The sequence below is a fragment of the Nilaparvata lugens genome, chromosome 13 (assembly GCF_014356525.2).
Source record: "Nilaparvata lugens isolate BPH chromosome 13, ASM1435652v1, whole genome shotgun sequence".
Taxonomy (NCBI): Eukaryota; Metazoa; Arthropoda; class Insecta; order Hemiptera; family Delphacidae; genus Nilaparvata; species Nilaparvata lugens.
Window position 1 is genome coordinate 1,821,432 of NC_052516.1, and position 21,339 is coordinate 1,842,770.

General features: G+C 32.9%; 2 protein-coding genes across 7 annotated transcripts in view; both read left to right on the plus strand.

Moving 5' to 3' along the window:
- The window catches only part of LOC111060622, a 30,178-nt gene extending 24,936 nt beyond the window's left edge, over positions 1–5,242 (plus strand). For both annotated transcript variants that reach the window (XM_039439556.1, XM_039439555.1), the window contains exons 5-6: positions 3,532–3,687; positions 4,981–5,242. In XM_039439556.1, coding sequence (XP_039295490.1) covers positions 3,532–3,687; positions 4,981–5,031 — 207 coding nt within the window. In that variant the 3' untranslated portion in view covers positions 5,032–5,242. The remainder of the gene's footprint in view (positions 1–3,531; positions 3,688–4,980) is intronic.
- Positions 5,243–8,341: 3,099 nt separating this feature from the next.
- Positions 8,342–21,339, plus strand: part of LOC111046749 (regulating synaptic membrane exocytosis protein 2) — a 167,519-nt gene continuing 154,521 nt past the window's right edge. Inside the window, exon 1 of one of the 5 annotated variants that reach the window (XM_039439563.1) lies at positions 8,342–11,585. In XM_039439563.1, coding sequence (XP_039295497.1) covers positions 11,473–11,585 — 113 coding nt within the window. In that variant the 5' untranslated portion in view covers positions 8,342–11,472. The remainder of the gene's footprint in view (positions 11,586–21,339) is intronic. The other 4 variants (XM_039439560.1, XM_039439562.1, XM_039439559.1 and 1 more) reach the window with 4 other exon arrangements.

The following is a 21,339-nucleotide window of genomic DNA, read 5'->3' on the forward strand; positions in this document are numbered from 1 at the left end:
ATGTGAAACAATTTTATAGTGGGAAAAGAATATAAAATACAAAATATTAATTACAGTACAAACAAGTGGACTATTCAATTAATGTATGTGCTCAGGAATTATGTACATTTTTGGAATTTATGAAACAAGATCAAATCAATACATAGTTTGATAGGATATTATTTTTCCTAAGAACGTTTTGACTGAAATTAATACACCTAACTATTGAAGGATCTTTGCATACAGTATCGATACCATTTATATTGTATATTAATGTAATAATAATATTCTAGTATTAGTTTCAATATTCAATAAATTTTTCCAAATAAAAGAAATATTTGTCTAGACTTCATTATGCTACTTCATGTATTTCAAATTCCTTCTCCATCTTTGAGCTAATTTATATTTTTTATAAATAGCTGAGTATTTTTTATTTCATATCTTTATCTTTCTATTGATTTCTTTATATTATAAATAATAATTGGTTGAATGACGTCATCTAAGTGTACCGATATCATGAGAACCAATGAACGAGCTAGACGATGACGTCACTTAATCGCGGCTATATTTAACCGGGCTTCTATATGTTTTCAATAATTATTCACTGTTATATTTTGAGCTAACAATGTTTGTTTCATAATTTGTGATTATGAATTAAAAAAGTATCCTGAAACCAGCTTATTTTTCAATTTATTCACTGTTATATTTTGAACTTATAATGTATGCTTCATTATCAGCATCTGTTAATATGAATTGAAAAAGTATTCTCATCAAATACAAACTTTTCTCTCCAATCTTAGTATGGGAGGTATTATCAATACTTTTTTAATAATGGGTAATTTTCTAATTTCTTTATTAATTTATTTCATGGCGAAATTGGATTTCTTGTATTATTAATTTTCCAAATTTATAGGGCCTTGGATTCATGTATGCACTGTCGAAGTTGATCTCTAAACTTGATATAAATGGTGGATTGAATACAAATTTATTCCGATTTATCTATTACTTAATGTGAGTTAGAGGACTGTTCTGGTAATCTACATTAATTAGTTCTACATGTGATGGTTTCTCAATCTAATATTGGAAGAGTTAATTTGAACATAGCCTACATGTAAATAAATATAGTTGAGTATTGAAGAATCACGATAATTATTTTTAATAATATGTGGTCTCCTACTTGAAGTAGTGTAGTTTAATACGATTGTATATTGAAGTGAAAACACAATATTTAGTTGTTTTCTACAGTTAAATATTATTCTTCAATGAATATATTTCATGAATTTTCATTTCTATTTAATAAATTGAAACAGGTGAATTTCTGAGTTGATGCATAGGCCATTTTCAGGGTTTTTACTTTTTGATATTCTTCGATTGTAAATTATTGTTGAACAAAACTAATGTTTATTCATGTGAAACAATTTTATAGTGGGAAAAGAATATAAAATACAAAATATTAATTACAGTACAAACAAGTGGACTATTCAATTAATGTATGTGCTCAGGAATTATGTACATTTTTGGAATTTATGAAACAAGATCAAATCAATACATAGTTTGATAGGATATTATTTTTCCTAGGAACGTTTTGACTGAAATTAATACACCTAACTATTGAAGGACCTTTTGCATACAGTATGGATACCATTTATGTTGTATATAAATGTGGTATTAATATTCTAGTATTAGTTTCAATATTCAATAAATTTTTCAAAAAAATATTTGTCGACTTCATTATGCTATTTCAAGTATTTCAAATTCCTGCACCTTCTTTGAGCTAATTCCTAATTTATTTATAAATAGCTTAATATTATTTATTTCATATCTTTATCATTCTATTGATTTTTTTATACTATTTAACAACTCTTCTTTATAGTCTATGAAATGTGTCCAAGGTTGAATGACGTCACTTAATCGCGGCTATATTTAACCGGGCTTCAATATGTTTTCAATAATTTTATATTCCAGTATACATTTTCCTTATTGTGGGATTCACTTTGAGCCAGACGATGACGTCGCTTGATCGCGGTTAAATGTAACCGAGCTCTAATATGTTTTCAATTTCACTTATGCATTTTTCTTATATTAAGATTCACTTTGAACTTGACTTCAATGCTTTCCATTGCTTTGATGCTGCTAATAGCTTAAAGTGAATTTTACTATTGTAGTAGCATAGAGTGAAGATACTGTTTAGATAACCCATCAAATCCTAGATTGTTTGTCTCTGATAGTTTTTTTTATACCTCTAAAATTGAAATTTCTTTCAGTATCCAATTTCTCTTGCATATTTTCTGCAGTGAGATAATAATAATAATTTCTCTGATTGCCAATGAATTCCGCCATTTTGGATAAAAGTATCATAGAACATTTTTATTGATGTCACTTTGAGTTACAACCCCTCATTTCTTAAAAAACTAAAACTTCAATTTTCGATAATAAACACACCAGCGTGTTTATCATCTCCCATTGCTTTTCACTATTTCCTCTATTCTCAGTAAAACGTGATCTATAATATCTTTCTTTTGTACTCCTGATCAATATTTTAACCCTTTTGCAACCAGAGGAGTTTATTGACAAAACATATACATAATTATTATATTATACATACAAAAGTTGCTAATACTAAACTTAGTCCTAATATTATGATACCCCACTATAATAATATGTGTCGGGGTGATCATTATATTCTTTTCTAAAAAAAGTATAAAAAATTTAGTAATTTTAGATCTACTTTGAACTTTTAGCATTTCTGAGAATAAATAGCATCAATGCTGATTTTGATAGGTGAATGTAACTATAGAATAATTTTCTTTTCCTACAGTTACGTTGAAAAGTGGCCATTGCTGCACTGATTACAGAACGCAAAGAATCACTTTTCCGCTCTAGTGCGGGAAAATTTTTTCCTGCACTCCAGATTTGCAACATGGCAACGCAAAATACTTAGTAGGTTATATGGAGCAACAGTGCAGCAAAATCAAAATGAAGTTGGTAACAGTGACTGCTGTGGCTGCTATAGTGAGCAGAGGTGCAACCAAGCACAACGCGCTAATTATTACATTATATATTATAACCAAGGGACAACGAGGACTTAAGGATTTTAGGATTAAGGTTTTTATCAATAATGAAATTACACAGAAAAATATTTGATGCATTTCAGGCAATTTTACCCATAATTACCCACTTTTCATATTCAATGGTAACTGTAGGAAAAACTTAATGTGAAATACGTGCGTAAAGTTCCTCTGCTGCACTCAACAAACCATTCCGCCCTCGCCTACGGCTCGGGCGTAAACGTTTCTTTCGGTGCAGCAAACTGACACTTTGCGCACTAGTTGCACAAATAACTATTTTCATTCTACCTCTAGAATATAAATTTCTTTCAGTATTCAATTTTTCGTGTACTGTACTTTCCCCACGCAGTGAAATTCATAACACTTCTGTCAGTCATGACAAATAACGAAATAACTTCAATGTTTTCGATTCAAGAAATGTTGACAAATTAAATCTCAACCATGCATCTTCTCTTTTTACCTCTAAAATTAAAATTTTTTACAGAGTGGCAACGTAGAACTGGCTCTATGGGAATGTCCCTGGACCGATAGATCGATGGAATTCAGGAAATGTATTCTAATGATGATGACAAGAGCTTCTAGAAAAGTTTTACTAAGGCCTTATAACCTATATGTGGTGGACTTCAAATGCATTACAAATGTAAATATATATTCACAAAGATTGCTCCAATATTTTTAGTTGTTGGGCTTCTTAATTCTTATAATATAATAGAGAAGATAAGGAAGCAAACTATGGTTTTTCTATGTTAATATATTATACCATAGAGAAAAGTGATGGAGGGATCTCTCTATCATTATTCTCACTTCACGTTATTTATTCATTATCAAGCATTAAAATAATGGAAAGAAAAACACTAAATAAGCTAATATAGGTACTATGTTACAGTAGAAGTAATAATGAATAGTAATATTATTCTATAAGGATCTCTCTTTTATTATTTATTTACTCACTTCACGTTATTTATTCATTATCAAGCATTAAAATAATGGAACGAAAAACACTAAATAAGCTCATATAGGTTTTATGTTACAGTAGAAGTAATAATGAATATTAAATGAAAAAGACTGAGAAATTGTCAAAAAACCACAGATTTATTGATACTTAGAAAGACCGGTTTCGGTTATTACACCATTGTCAATCTCTGATAATCTCGGTTTATCTACAGTTTATGTACGGTTTATAATATAGGTTAATCTCGGTTTATGTACAGTTTATGTACGGTTTATAATATAGGTTAATCTCGGTTTATGTACGGTTTATAATATAGGTTATTCTCGGTTTATGTACAGTTTATGTACGGTTTATAATATAGGTTAATCTCGGTTTATGTACAGTTTATGCACGGTTAATAATATAGGTTCTATGTAACAGTAGAAGTAATAATGAATATTGATTGAAAAAGACTGAGAAATTGTCAAAAAACCACAGATTCATTGATACTTAGAAAGACCGGTTTCGGTTATTACACCATTGTCAATCTCTGATAAACCGAGATTATCAGAGATTGACAATGGTGTAATAACCGAAACCGGTCTCTCTAAGTATCAATAAATCTGTGGTTTTTTGACAATTTCTTAGTCTTTTTCATTCAATATTCATTATTACCTCAATATAAACTTCTCAACTACACAAAAAGTAATAATGAATAGTAAGTATACAGCCTATACCTCTGAACTTTTCATAGTTCATCTCTAAAATATGAGAAATAATCATAATATTCAATTGAAATAAATAACTCTGATCCAGAAATAGAGAGAAACACTCCAAATGAGTGAGAGCACAAAATTTTTGTACTTCAAATCCAAGAACATTAGAATATAGAACAAGACAACTCGTGTTTTTAAATGATTATTGAATTATTTATCATTTTTGAAAACAGTATTGACAAAGTTTTATTGATTTTATTATGGTTATATCCATGATTTGTTACAGATTGTGAATGCAACGTATTCTTATTTCAACTTGATCTCAAATTCGAAATGATGTCTCAAAAAAGTTGACAAATTAATATTTGGAAATTCAGAAAAATTGGGAATATTGACGACCATTCAATGGATTATTATATTGATTAAATGAGTGGTTGACTACAAAATGACAGGGATAAACAACAATAATAATTATATTATCTATGATTTCAACAAAAAAAAAATGATAACTTATATATCACTTTTTAATAAACTGTAAAAATTCAACTTGTGTATCCCAGTATTATTTTATCACTCTTTATATAAGAGCTAGTAATAATTCGTTTGCATTCAATTTTATCCTTATTTTAGTATTCAGTCTTGAGAAAGAGATCGTCAGTGGTAAATGAAGTTTCTTCTTTTAAAAATGAAACAAAAACTTCCAATAGAAAAAGCATGAAAATAATAGATCATGCTACAACTAGATTAGTAGATGAGAAGAATCATTTCTTTTCAATAAAATGATAAATCGTTTTAGTGTCAGACATATTCGCAGCAATTTATACCAGAATTTGTAATAATTTGTTATTATATTATTTCAAAAAATAGATAGGTCACTATGAACAGTAACAGATATCCAAAAAACTTGATATCAGATTACAGTATTATCCTTCTTATTATTTGTTCACCATAAAACGTCAATATTGAGCGTTGAATAGCATAAATTAATAAAGAAGCTACTTTATTAAGAAATTAATAAAGAAGAGGGGGCTAAAAGTTTGAAATAGGTAATGTCCAATGATCTGTAATGATTTCTGGTGGAATTTTATAATATTATTCGAGTGAATGAAGAAGAAAAACAAATACCAAAGTTTCTCGTAAATTTTAGAACTTTTGAAGATTGTTTTATTCAATAAACTAACTAATAATCTGCTAAATAGTGAAAAATATAATTATTTTAACAGTGAAACATTGGAGGATCAAGATTTGAAAATAGTACACTTTTTGTACGCTGGATAGCGCAAGCTAATCAGCAGGAGATAAAGAGTTGCAAATTTCTGCCGCTAGGTGGCAGGGCGCTTTCAAAATTGACGACTGCTGAATGCATTCCTGATTTCTGTTTGTAGCTGAGAGCTGTGAGTGACTGTCTCAAGTTCATGATAATGTTGAAACCGCTTCGTTTGCTCATAAAATTGGTCATATCTTTTGAAATAAGCTTTTTTCGAGGAATTATAACGAAACACTTTTTGTAGGAAATTAAATTTTACATAAGATAGATTAATATTCACTGCAGAATAATGTATTATAACTGTGATACAGGTTATTAAAGACTAAAGATATATCTAGACGTTTACAGTTTCCAAGTTTAAAAGCTGTTTTTCTGAAAAATTGTCCATTTTTCAACAAAATGTGTGGAGAGTAATTTTTTGAAGAATTTTTCAATCTTTTTTTTTGGTATAGACGTTCAAAATACAGGTTCAATTTTGAGCGAGATACATTTTTTTTTAAGCAAGTTCAGCCTGTGAGTTTTTGTTTCACTACGTAATTTGAAAGTTTTTTGCCTAGGTAAAGGTTGATTTTTCAAAACAATGTGAGAGAAATTTTGAGAGGGTATATGTGAAATTTTCCTATCTAGGGATTATAATTCTATTTTTGAGATTATTCCAAGTTTGAATGGAATAAAAAAAAATGATTCAAATTTCAAGTGCCGGTTGCACAAAAGCCCGATTCCAATCGTGATTAATTCCACGAGAACTGATCAGAGAAGCCGTCTCATCAAAAAGGCCTTCTCTGATTGGTTATCTTGAAATTAATCACAGATAAAATTTAACCGGCTTTCATGCAACCGGGCCTAAGGACGGTTGAATAGCTCAATGAGGAACATTTCATCAAGTCATAGACTAAGGTACATCTCGAATAATAACTGTTCAATTTTCAGTGTAAGACTGTAAGCGTCCGGTACAGTTAAAATATAATTTAAATGAGTTCTAATGGGACGATTCATACTCGTTCAGCCAAGCTGAGTAGGAATAGCCCTATTAGAAAGCATGGGGAGAATATTTTAGACTGGACCCGACACTGATAGATAGATAGCTAAATGACCCCTGATACAGATATATAGCAATCTGCTTCATGACGTACTACTAGTACAAGCAATATTGAGGATGAAAACCTTTTTTGAAATAAAATAGAATGATAATATCGTTTATAAGGCGAAGTTAGGACTTTCAAGTCCTCTCCACCATTTAATCTTCTTTGTCACCACAGGATATGAAGCTAACACGTTTTCAAGAAGACGTTAAAATATTGTCTTTGAATTGAATCGTTTTGAAAACATATAATATTATCTTTATTTACAATCAATATCGGGGGACCGAGCTTCGCACTGAAGTGTAACAGCATAGAAAATTCGCAACCAAAGATTGAATTTATAGTTTATATTTATTTATTCATTTTTTTCAGGGGTACAATTTGTTATTCTTATGAGGAGGCACAACAGGCTTATGCCCAAAACTGTATCTTTTCAAATTTATACTACAGTCCGAATCGAAATCTAAGTTAAGCTACTATCACTCATCAAAATAACAATTCATTCACACTTCAAAAAACAAAAACATCATCAATTACAAATAGATATACTATGAATTCGATTTAGAATGAAACACTATGTTTGCTACAATATTTATTAATATACTATGTACTATTCTACACTGACAGTACCTAGTTATCTAGTTACCATTTTGGACTTTCTGAAGTAAATATGTTTTCTAAAGAAAGAGAAATAAACAGAAATGAAATTTTATTTTCCTGCTGGATTATTATTCTCGTGAGATCAGCTGAGGAATAACCCACACATGCACTCGCTCACACACTTCTATTACGGTATCGACAGACGACAAATTTTTCCAGCTGTTTTTCCAAGGACGTATTTATCCTTCCAATGTTCTTCAGCGAGTTATCTCAGGGTTGAGACCTAGTGCAATCAAATTTTCATATCATAAACCTACTTTGTTCCCAAATTTCGTGTGAATCGTTGGAGCCGTTTTCGAGATCCGGTCACATACAGATATATAAACATCTAAACATATAAACTGAAATTGCTCGTTCAATAGTATAGGATATGAAAGTCATAAGAGCTGTTACAATATTCATCAAAATAAACATAACATAAACTTGAGATATCTTGAAAATATTACATGGAAATTATCCTCTTTTAGATGAAATCCCAAACACCACTGACAGTAAACAGTGAGAATATTATTCCCATATGTTCAAATGGGGTTATTCATACTCGCTAGACCATGCTGAGTGAGAACAGTCCAATCAGAACGCATAGAAAATAATTTGTCACCGTGCCGGTTACATTAACTGTCACTGATATTATGTGGAAATGAAGCGTTACTCAGTCCCTCTGGTTGCTTACATGAGATAACTGAGAAGCTACAGTACAGTATTAAACCATAAAGATACTGTTTATACTTTTTATTATGTTTTTATCAGTTGTCTCTGATTTAACTAAGAGCTACATTATTTTACAATAGGAATTTATGGGAATCCAGTTTTATATTTTCATTTCTGGAAATCCCACGATTTTTCCAGTGTCTTGAAGTTTCTCAGGTTGGTACACAACCCTTTCATTCGAATGACGACAATGTTCCAGCTTTCCCGGCCACTCTACACTATCACCTGTTCTATGCTGGAACCCGCATCGTTTCCCGAACCCGAACGTTGCCGAAGTTTACCGAAGTTGCCCGAAGGTGTTTGGCTCGTACCCCGCCCGCTCCACCGAGTCCCAATCCATTCACCCTAGTGAGACTTGCTTCAAACATGCAGCGTTCCCCGTGAAGAGGGTGAGAGTTCAGTCATGTAAACAGTAATGACAGAATGTGGTGAGTTGTGCTTCGCTGCCAGCGATCAATAGCAGCAGTCGTGACGTCAGACTGATACTCGACGCTGATTGGTTACCGCCCTCAAACGCATAATATATTTAGTACACTCTGCATGAATGAGAGGGAAGCTTTTCGTATCGACAACTCCAAACTGGAAACACCGTTCCGTACGCGAGAAACCAGCAAAAGGGCGTAAATTGTGAACATTTTCGGGCCAAAAATGTTTCCCCGGGTAACATCGTAGTTGAAATCGGGACGTGTTCGGTGTGGTGAGCGAAATTCGTGCGGGATTACGCGGCTCGGAGTGACGTCTGTGACCGTAGTGACGTGTGGTGAACAGTGATCATGTATCTACCCACCAATTTCATCTCTCACAATGGATTACCTGTCGAAAGCTTCCCCGAAATCAACAATATCTCATCTACATACATCATCACTTTCATCAGTAACCTCAACAGTGCTCCACAAAGTCTCAACACCACCGTTTCAAGCTACCCTCTGTTACGGGATGAAGGGTGCTACATTTACAGGTCTGGAGAAAAATGTTGAGTAGTCAGTTTTCCGGGAACGGTTTCCACAAAGTGCAACAAAATGTAGCAGAGGTACCAAGTTCACACAAGCTGTACGGCTGGTAGTAGTGGAAAACTCAACTTAAACAAACCCATCACTAACAAATATATACGTAAATTTTTGGAACATAATTTTTAAATATTTATAGCTTCTAATATAAAAAGATCTCTACTTGTGAGAGTAAAAGTCTATGCATATACACACACTCAGTGAGTATTATTTATTGTGTAAAAGGATTCACACATTTTTACCACATATAGATTTCTTAGTGTATGAGAGACTACACTATCAATAGGTGGACAATTTTTCAAATTCTTAGTGAAGACTTGTGATTGGAAAGGACATTTATCGAATTTTAGTGGAGAACTGATGAGCTAGGTACCGGTAGACGGTTCTCAAATTCTAGTGAAACTGGAGGACAATGTTTCATATTTGTTGAGTTTGTAGTGTGCAAATGACGATTTAGGTGGAGGATTTTCCAGTTTTAGTGAGAGAAAATCATGGATAACCGAGTGATGTTGATTTTGTGAGTTAAGAAACATTCTTGAACATCATATCCTGGGGTTGTAGTTGATGTAGGGGGAGATTATAGTGCATTAACTACCACACACACAAACACAAACACTATATTTTGGTTGGAGACAATATTTCAACTATGTTCTAGGAAAATTAGTTACAAATCTAGGTTATTTCAACTCATCAAACCAATCTAGGCCACCCTACACTAGTTGATAACAACACCAGGTGAGACTATCTGCGTCATGAACAAGAGTGTAAACTATCCTCAAAATCTACTAGAGCAAATTGTCGATTCGTGTTTGAAAACATGGGGCCTCGGATACGTTGTACTGCTGCTCTATCGATTGTTATTTGAGTCAGGTGTTGCGTTGTTTATTGTAACTGGTGACAGCTGCTGTTATCGTGGAATTCGCCGCGTCAAGAGTGAGAGAGTTCTGTGTGGTTGGGGTACGAGAGAGAATAAGGTGAACGAAAAATCATTACAGTCTTCTAATTATTGTAAGAGAGAGGGAAATATTTGTAATCATAACTATTTAAACGCTAATAACCCTTCTGCTTCTACATTGTCATCATCGACTTCTTCTATTTCTACTACGAAACTAAACTATTATTATCATTGTAACACACATTTCGAGAGATTTTGGCAGCAACAAGTTGGTAGAACTGTTGAGGGAAAATTGTGTGACGCAATCGAGCACAGGAACAAACGAGAGTATTTGTTTATCTTGTCATTATTACAAAAGAAATGCACATCTGTGTCATCCACGTACTTCTGCTATGTATAATACGCAAAAAGTTGACAGGAGGCAGAACTTGTGTCAGCTGTTAGCAAACTTGAAGGCTGCATTCAGCTGGATCTTTCTGTGGCGTCTGATTTTGGACAGATTGATACAGTTGTGGGACACTATATCGCCTCTGCTCAGTTTGTTTCGGGTCGTCAAGTTGAAACGCAGTCGTATACGGTTCAAGGATAAGGTGGAAAAGTCGGAAGTGTGCGATTCGGGTCGTGTTTTCAGTTTGAATCAAAATGGCGGAGGACTTTCTGATAGTTTTCAGGTTGGTATTGAGTGCTGCGACGTTGCCAGTTGGTGCACAGGTGTGTGGATAGCGTTTTTGAACACAAATTCAACCTTTACAAACACTTATTCAACATCAAAAAACCACCACACTAACCTAACATCAGATAACAGGTGTGACGTCACTCTAACCTCAAAGTGTTTAGAAACTAACCTAACATCATCAGAAGATAACAGGTGGGAGAATCTAACCTCTGACAGAGATTGTGAGAGTCTAACCTCAAACTTTGTGAAAACTAAACCAAGTTTAGGTGACAACATTCTAACAAAACCTGACAGGTGCAAGAATCTAACCACAAACTGTACAAACCTATCAGATAACATTTCAAACTCTGTGAAAACTTTTGAAACAACATCAAGTTGGTGTGACAACGATATTCTAAACAGTGTGCAAACTAAACTAGGATCAGTGAACAGTGGTTTAAGGCGGGTTTACAGGATTAAGGCCGGTTTTAGGACCGTAGAATGGCCTCTGACATGCCGGACCTGTCACACCTCACCAGCGAGGAACGTCAGATCATCGAAAATGTTATGATGAGACAGAAGCAGGAGGAGGAACGCGAACAGGAGATCATGAGGTGAGTCACTTTTTGCACACTGTATATAATAGAATAGCTTCTATCCATTAATCAAGAAACACAGAAATATAAATTCCAATCCATGCACGACCTCCGTAAACAAAGCCATAGTGGATTCTGATGACGTCAGCCACTACCTCCGTAAACAAAGCCGTAGTGCATTCGTGTGACATCAGCACAGGTAGGGCTCCTACACCAATAAAAATTCGTTGATTTCAGCTGATCTATATCAGCTAGTGTTTTCATTGGTGTAGGAGCCCTACCTGTGCTGACGTCACCATCAACCAATGCACTATGGCTTTGTTTACGGAGGTGGTGGTGCTACACCAATAAAAACACTAGCTGATATAGATCAGCTGGAATGAACACATTTTTATTGGTGTAGGAGCCCTACCTGTGCTGATGTCACCATCAACCACCTGTCATGCACTATGGCTTTGTTTACGGAGGTACCCAATGATCCATGCCAGCGTTTAACCCTTGGTCAATGACCATCAGGGTGAGCACTGTTCACCATGTATGTATTTATACATTATATATTTATAATGTGAATTTAATAGGAAAATTAGGGAGTTACTTTTCCCACTACGAGAGTATAAACTCCATAATGTAAATGGATGGGAAAACTTATGAGTTATTTCTCTTTACCTGATATAATTATGTCAACTGAGTAGGGAAATTGATGCTTTTCATTGTAAGATTTCATAAATATGATAATAATATACATGTATCATTTATATGACACGAATATGATAATACTAGTGGAGATGAGTTTTTCTGGAAAATCTTGTTGAAAACCCTTATCAAACCTATAGGAGCTTCTCCATGACAATAAATGAACTTAGGTACGTTTTGAAGATCCCAATAACATATCATGATAATCCACTTATACCTAGAAATCGGGTATCCTGGAAAATCAACTCTTGTTAAGCCTGATGCTCCTTACTGGTATCTTCTTTTGCTATCTTTTCCCTATGCTATACCCTGAATGAATAATCTACACACCTGGATATGTTTAGGCTATAGAAAATCCTTGCTATTTAAGATCCCGGAATAATGATAATGTATATTATATCCAATATATTATGATTGAATGTTCATCAATGTAAATACTCCTACCTCACAACGAATCCTGTAGCATTTTCATTTTGGTCGAGTCTCATCCAAAACGAGGTAACTTTCCACAAGAGAATCAAAAATACAAGAAGTGGAAGAAGAGAATGATATTCTCTCTTGAAGCTACTGAAAGTCTTATATTATATGTGATAGATAATGAATATCCAATATCCTTTATCCAATCTCGTGACGAGACTGTACTATATTCAGATCAAACTCGAAACTAAATCCTGTACTAAACTCTGCATCTGATGACCCTCTGTACTATATTTTGTACTATATATTCCGATGAAACTCTGTACTCTATTTATGAAGTTATACTATGTTCATATCCCACCATTTTCGTATGAAATGAAACAATTTATTGATACTGCATTACGACTGATACGACAATGATTCCTCTTATTAGATTACACATAAAAGCTTATTCATAAGATACTTTATTGTTTAAATAAAGATATTTGAAAGAATTGTCCAAACAACTCAAAAATAGAGTAATAGGTCTCAGTTGTTACATCATACACCATGATCAGAATTCGCTGGAGATTGATAATGGTGTAACAACCAAACCTAGTTTCACAATTTCTTGAATGATTGTGGAAATTCTGATTTCTTGTTTTAACACAATATCAACTCCACTACCATATATTATTGTACTACACAGACAACGTTAGTAGACAGTATTCACTGTATCTTCAAAATACATCGTCGTTTGATCCCCTCAAGATTGACCTAGAACTTAAAAATTCTCCATACTTATAGCGATTGAATCACTGATTCTAATGATGTTGTTGAATATTTCAAGTTCATTCAACTTGTATGAATAAAGTTAAGTTGAAAGTTTTTCAAGAATCTAAAAACGTGACACGAAAAAGTTAATAAGCTGGAAAAGCGTTAGTAGACAACGTTATACTATTATAATTTCAGATTAACCCATTAAAAATCTTGATAAACCAATGCATTGCAATAAACCGATAAACCGATCCCAATAAATCCGAAGAATTTCATTCATATAAATGCACTGAATACATGCTGGTATCGAGCACATGTTCTACGAGAATCAAAATATCTCATCCCCGAAATTCACAAGCTGATGTATAGCCAAACTACAAAATATAAACACGACCTAGAAGATGAAGAAACCTTAAGGGTTTAAAAGGGAAGGTTAGGAGGTGGGGTTTTTGATTTTATATGGCGAAATACTTGTATTATTCAAATGTTTTGATAATTATTGTAAAGCAGAAACAGAAATCTTGCATGTCAGAAAATGTTTGTGTTATATAATTTGACTATACGTCACCGTATGATTTTCAAGAATGCGATATTCTGCCTACTCTGTACTACAGCCTACGTCACGGCTGCAGTTCCCCCACTCCAACTGCATTTCAAATAAAATACTATAGATGAGTGACCAACCTTCTCTCTACTAACTTTGCTCGATACCAGCATGTGCTCAGTGCATTTACAATGAATGAAATCATAGCCACCTCTAATGATGAAATTCATCGGATTTATTGGGATCGGTTTATCGGTTTATTGCGATGCATTGGTTTATCAATATTTTTAATGGTTAATCTGAAATTATAATAGTATAACGTTGTCTAATAACACTTTTCAAGCTTATTAAATTTTTCGTGTCACGTTTTTAGATTCTTGAAACACTTTCAACTTCATTTTATTGTTAATAAGTTGAATGAACTTGAAATATTTAACAACATCATTAGAATCGGTGATTCATTCGCTATAAGTATGGAGAACTTTCAAGTTCTAGGTCAATCTTGAGGAGATTAAACGACGATATATTTGAAGATACAGTGAATAAACTGTATGCTCAGTGTAGTTACTCTATCACATTTTTATTTTTACTACGCGTGACGTCACGTTGGCGTTCCCCCCACCACTTTGAATCATACACCTGTGAGTGGTCAACATTTTGTCTACTAACGTTGCTGTCTACTAACTTTGCTACACAGAAGCCCGTTCTCATTTGATTACTGACATCACCTATAATCTACTGACATTAATAAACACTCTATTCTTTGAAAGATTAGCTATTCTGTCATCACAGCAATTATAACTCTCATATGACTATTATAACTATAATTATGACTTTTACAGCTATCATTACTCATCGCTACTATAGCTCTATTATTATGTATATCATCAACTCTTATCACCGCTATATTAATATATATTACCGTCTATATTAAATCTTATCACCGCTCTTATCTTGAAAGGCGAAAAATTCAGAAAGGCCAAGAGAACATTAATCAATAGTCCATTATCTACTGTACTCTTCGAAACAATAATAATAATGATGAGCGTGATGCCCACATAAGCTCTTAGGCTTGTGCGTGGGTAAAGAGTGAGATGGGTGATGATGATAGTTGAGGACTACTTTTTAGGTAATCGATTCCGACGGCTTATCGTCTCCTCCATAAGACGGGGTGGCCGTATCTGTGTGATTGTGCGGTGGTCAAAAACTTTTTGCCCCGAAAAAAATTGATTTTTTGAAACAATTCCATATTCTGTACATTATACAGAGATCATAGTATCATGTGTAGATCTACGGAAGAATGGAATTCAAATAAATTCAGAATAGAAAATGAAGTTACCTTTCGGAGAGGGCTACTCTTATTTTTATTAAGTAATTGAAATATATAATAATAATAATAATAATATCGAGTGACCTGGCTGGCTCAGGTCTGGTGTCAGAGTTTTCAGGTCGCAACTGATCAATTTCAGGGCCTCTGACATGACCTAACGACTGCTTTTTAGGCAGCCGGGACCGACGGCTTAACGTGAATTGAAATGAAAATGGCATCCATATGTTGAAACATGCCGAGAATAATAAGGGTACTTTCATTTTCAAATGACCAGATTCAAGTTGTATGAAGCGTATGATATAAAATCAGGTATTACTTCCTTCATAATTCATGATTCAAAACAGACTAGAATAATTAATCCAAAACAATATATTGATCGGTTATAGCAGAGATAAATAAAAATAGTATCTCCACTCTATGGTTATAGTTACAGTGGGTAGAGGAATAGGAATAGGAACATTTTAAATTTTGGATTACTTAATTCTGTTTTCCAAATCCGGATCCTATCTTCGAATTCCAATTTTTATATTTTTGTATTTGCCACAATGAAATTGGGATTAAGCTCTTGGTTACCACTAAATTGTTCAACTACTTATACTACTTATACATCTACTACGCAATCTTGAAAAACACAATCAAGAAAGTTAAGAGAATCTCTCTCGTTCAAGCAAGATTCAAGATTCAATGCCACATTGATTCAGTAAATACAAACAATGATTTGATTGCATTGTAACACTCTCTCACACTCTCTTTCTCTTTCACTCCTACTCTCTCTCTCATTCTTTGTGTGTCTCTCTCTCTCTTTTTCTCACGTTCTCTCTCACTGTTTGTCACGCTCTCTCTTTCTCACTCTTTGTCATGCTCTCTCTCTCTCTCTCTCATTTTCTCTCTCTCTCATTTTCTCTCTCTCTCTCTCTCTCTCTCACTCTCTCTCTCTCTCTCTGCTAGAATGATCTACTGATCAACAAATATTCCTATCCCGTAAAAAGAGAATAGATGCTATTGAAGGAAGCATGAATTATTTGAATAGACAATTCATGCAATTCAAATGATTCATGCTTCCTTTAATATCATCTATTTATTATTTGAATTGCATGAATTATTGACAATTCATTTGAAACATAGCCCAACAGGTTTCACTTCTCTATCATAATGTTCTAGACATATTATTATCTTGTTCTAATTAGTGGCTGTAACCTTTGAATTGAAAATACATAATAAATGATGATGATGATCTATTCACGTTAATTCTGATGATCTTTCATTCTCAGTGTTTCAAAAATCCTTCAATTTGTTGTCTTTCCTAGAGAAAAATCAGTCATTAGAAGTGAATAAAAGTGATTTAAAAGTAATTTTAGAGAATAAAAGTGATTTGAGATTTACTACTCGCATTTTTATTAGTTTCAAATGTGTTGAATGCAAATTGAGTTGGCTCAGTTTATTATCACCTTGTTTACGATGTGAATGAATTATTTTCATGCTCTCTCAGTTTATATTCTTCACGTGTATCATGGAAATATTGTGTAGCTGAAGATATATTACCCATTTCATAGATATAAAGAATCAATTGTCATAGAGAGATTTAGAGATATTCTATACATACCTCTCTTTGAAAGGTGTATAACAAACACTGTAAGAAGTGTAATGAGACTACACCTCGATAATGCACATTGACCTTCGATTGAAGATAATTCATCACTGATAAACCTATAATCCTTCATAGTTATAATATGATTACAATCATTATTACGAACTGATATTAATGTAAATTTGGAAGAGGAATATTGAAGGGTTCACCTGGTTTTCCTCTCCCAATATCATTGAAGAATGCTATTGTACGAATGAATGTAGAATTAGATTGAATAAATAAAATTGATTCATTTCCTTTCTGTCATTAATGTTTTCTTGTTTCTGTCATTGGAAACCCTGAAAGTCACCAGTCTCTACAGTCAAACAGACTTATTTTGAATTATTGTTTTTCCCTACTTCATTCTCCATAATAGTGTCTCATGCAATAGATTCTAGAACTCCCTGCTCTACTTTTAAAAAGTTGACAGTCGTTCTAGAGTCAACAGGCCTTTCGCCAAAAACTGTTCCTCTATAATCTGCATGAATAAAGCACTCAATTGATTGATTAATCAATTTTTAAAAAATCAGCTACAAAAAATTAAGGTGTTGGAGCTCTGCATGGAATACTAAATAATTCGTCACAATTCATAACATGAGACGACACTATATCATCACTGGCTTCTCTGTCATCTATTCTCAAAGCCCTATCTCACCTCAATCAAATTCGTACTAGAGAATTTTATTTATTCATTCGTTCATGAATACAATTACGAATCAATTTTGTTGATTTCAACAATAATTAATTTCAATAGTTAATGATTAGTTTAAATTCTCCAGATAGAAATTACTGATAAGTTGCATTTATTCAAATGGTAATGAATTGATAATTGTTATTAAACGTAAATCCTAATTTTCATTCTCCTTCCATTTCTACGTGATGTAACGTTCAATCAGCACGAAACTTCATCTCATCTTCCTATTATATTCAATAATATCTCAGTTTATGCTTTGCATAATTCTCTACTCAATATAGATTATTATTAACCAAAATCTGAGAAAATATAGATTTATTGATAAATTTGAACAACTATCTGAATATTGCAAATTGATGAATTGATGATGCGAACATGAGCTTCTCGATAGTGCGTGAGAAATGGGGTGTGCGTTCATGAATTATTGATCAAACGTCCATGCTATCGAAGGGATTCGAACCCACGAACCAGGCGGTGCTAGCAGACCCAAGTTTGTAACGCTCCCAACGTTTGTACCACTAGACCAACACTAGACCACTAGACATTGAATAGAATCCTATGCAATTAGAAAGGGACCAGTTATATTTCCCAACGTTTGTACCACTAGACCAACCCTAGGCCACTAGACATTGAATAGAATCCTATGCAATTAGAAAGGGACCAGTTATATTTATTATTAATTAAATATATCATTTGGTATTCCAATTTCAGCTTATTAGAATCCAAATATAGCATCATACCAATTAGAATCAACTAAATGGTGTCTAGAGAATGACGAAAAGATAACAGCCAATGAAAGCGCGTTGTGGGCGTGTTTACTTGTTTACTTGCACGTGATTGGTCGACGTTGAGTTACGTACTCGATCTATCAGTTGATGTTTAACTTGGAAGTGGATACTATATCATTCTGAATTACTGGTGACAATACGAGCTCACCGATCGATTAAAATCTCTTGAGAAATTTATTGGTAGAGTTAATGCTGTATCTAGATCATAAATGCTCAAATTACAAAGAATTGGTTCTAGTCTCTCATTCGATACGTCGATATTGTAGATGTCTGGTATCATTTTGAGCTCTCCCATTCGTTTAAATCTATTATTCAATAAACCAATAAGCGTCAGCATAATTTATATAAATCTGTTTTAATTCAAGTTTTTGCTTAATATAAATCCTCATCGAATTTGTTAATTGGCTGAAACATTATTTTTCCTACAGATACCTTGGAAAGTGACCATTTCTGCACTGATTGCAGGCCGCAAAGAATCACTTTTCCGCTCTAGTGCGCAAAGTATTACTTTGCGTACTCTTAATACTTTGCGTATTATCTTGCAGCCATCCCAATCAGCTGTTGACATTGTTGGCGTGTATTTTGAATGCGAATTTGTTCTATCTAATTTTTTCTGATTTTCAAATAAATAAAAATGAGAACTCATCAAATTATACATTACGAATATTATTAATTATTAATTATTTCAAATAATATTTTTTCATAAATCATAAATGATTGGTTGAAAAATTATTTAGAAATTAAGATTTACTCAAAATTATTCAAATTTTGTGAAGTTGTGCTCCTTGGAGGGCTTATCTCTTATGATAGAGTCCCACGTTGTGAAGCTATTATGTGAAGTTGTGAATTGTAAATCCTTCACAGTTGATACGGTGTTTCTGATACTTATAAGAGCCGTCTCTAAATTCCCTCTTTTGCGAATAAATTCACAAAAATTAAGGCCTTCCGGCTCGCAAAATTACTGGGTTCAAACCTCAGCTCTAGCTCAGTGGTAGAAACATGAATATTCCAAATATAAGTAATCACCATAAGGTTCAAGGACCAGGGATTGATAATTCTTACCGCTGCTTCTATGAAATTCTTGAAGAATACCAGTAAGGAAATTAAAAGAATATTTGATGACTGATTATCAGTAACCATGTACCACTAGAGAATAATCAGGACCAACTATAGTTGTTTCTAGTTGATTCTTAAAACGCTCGTCGTGAATACAAGTATTCACCAATACCCTTCCAAAATTCCTTAGAACTTACAACGCCAGTTCTGGAAGCTCTCTGGATCCTTATATGATATAACTGGAACCTTATTAATAATTCCTTAATATACTTATTCTAGTATATGAGATGAGTATCATCAAAGGATGATAAATATTGAGTGCTCTGAATAAGATTAATATCACTTGATTCAATAATTTTAAGTGCTGCTAAATATTTGTTGATATTAAAACAGCTCAAACTGTATATCACGAGATGAACTAGGATAAATAAACTTCTACGATTTGTATGCTGACTAAAAAACACAAAATATATTCCCAAAAAGATATGCATAAAATATTCGATATATCTATAATTCACTTAAATAATCTATTTCTAAAATCTGAATAATTATCACAGGCTTTGCTAATACTCCCAATAATGAGTTTCCAATTCATAATATATTATATTTAATACTGGTACTTATACTTCCAATCAATATAAAATTCTGCAGATAAAAACCTGTTCGGTCTATAAGTTTGATATGGTATACTTTGTTCAATAAACAAAATTAATATTTAATAAATTAATATTCAAACATGAGATCTCAGGGCTTTTATATGAGTTCGGGCAGTGCATGGAAGTAAGCTTCCTACATATATAAATAAATTTATAAAAGTTCTTATGAACTATGTGATATTGTTCAACACGTGGTGACTTTTTATTTTAATTTAAATTAATTGGAATAGCGCTTTTTTGTTAATTAATTACCCCCCTGGACGTAGAAAAAAACGAGCTCGTTTGGTTTGACTTATCACTCACTGACTGAAGTTCTAGATGTTCTCGTGGATTGAATTAATTATTTCCAATAATTAATTGGGTAGGCTCCTTTTCGTCACTGCTGGGCTAACGCGTGATCCAGATTTTTATAAGTTTCTTTCGAATTAAAGCTATTTTTATGGGAATCTTTACAATTACGAACTCCTTGACAGCACTGAGTTCACAAATAATTAACATTCAACACAAATACATTACATTTAAAAAGGGTTTGGCTTAATAGTTCATTAAAAATTTTTAAAAGGAATAAGAAAAAACCCTAAACTCCATGTGCATCCTCTCCGGTCAGGATCTTAAGCCAGAAGAAGGAGGTTTTCAGAAAATTTGCCTCTTCCTAGAATAATTCTGTAAGCTACTCTCTGATTGGCCTTCAATTTAATAGACTCAATACAATTGGTTGCCTTGGGAATCAGGGCTTCCTCGGCTTTATAATAGAAAAAATTAAATAAAAGAAGTTTTTATACAAATATATGGAGTGTTTATCTTAAATTGAATTCATAAATAATCGTAACATACGATTTTAATAGATAATACATTTAGTTTTTATATGAGTTTTGTATACTCTTGATTTATCATGCTTTTTGGATTATAATAAATATTTATACAGAAATAATAGTTGTTTGTAAGTCTACACATCGACTTCCTTTAGTATACATAATATATCCTTTATGAGTGAATTTTATATGATTCAACCGTTCATATGGGTTGATCGAATAATCAGCTGATTCGTTCAGTATTGATTCTGATAATTATCGATTTATCCAAGATCGACTAATTCTTTTCAAAATGCAAACAAGTAACTCTAACCTCAATGTTCATGCATTTTATTTTTTTTTATAATCCGCCAATAATAAGTATGCCACTTTATAATTTTTGATCTTACCAATGGTTCT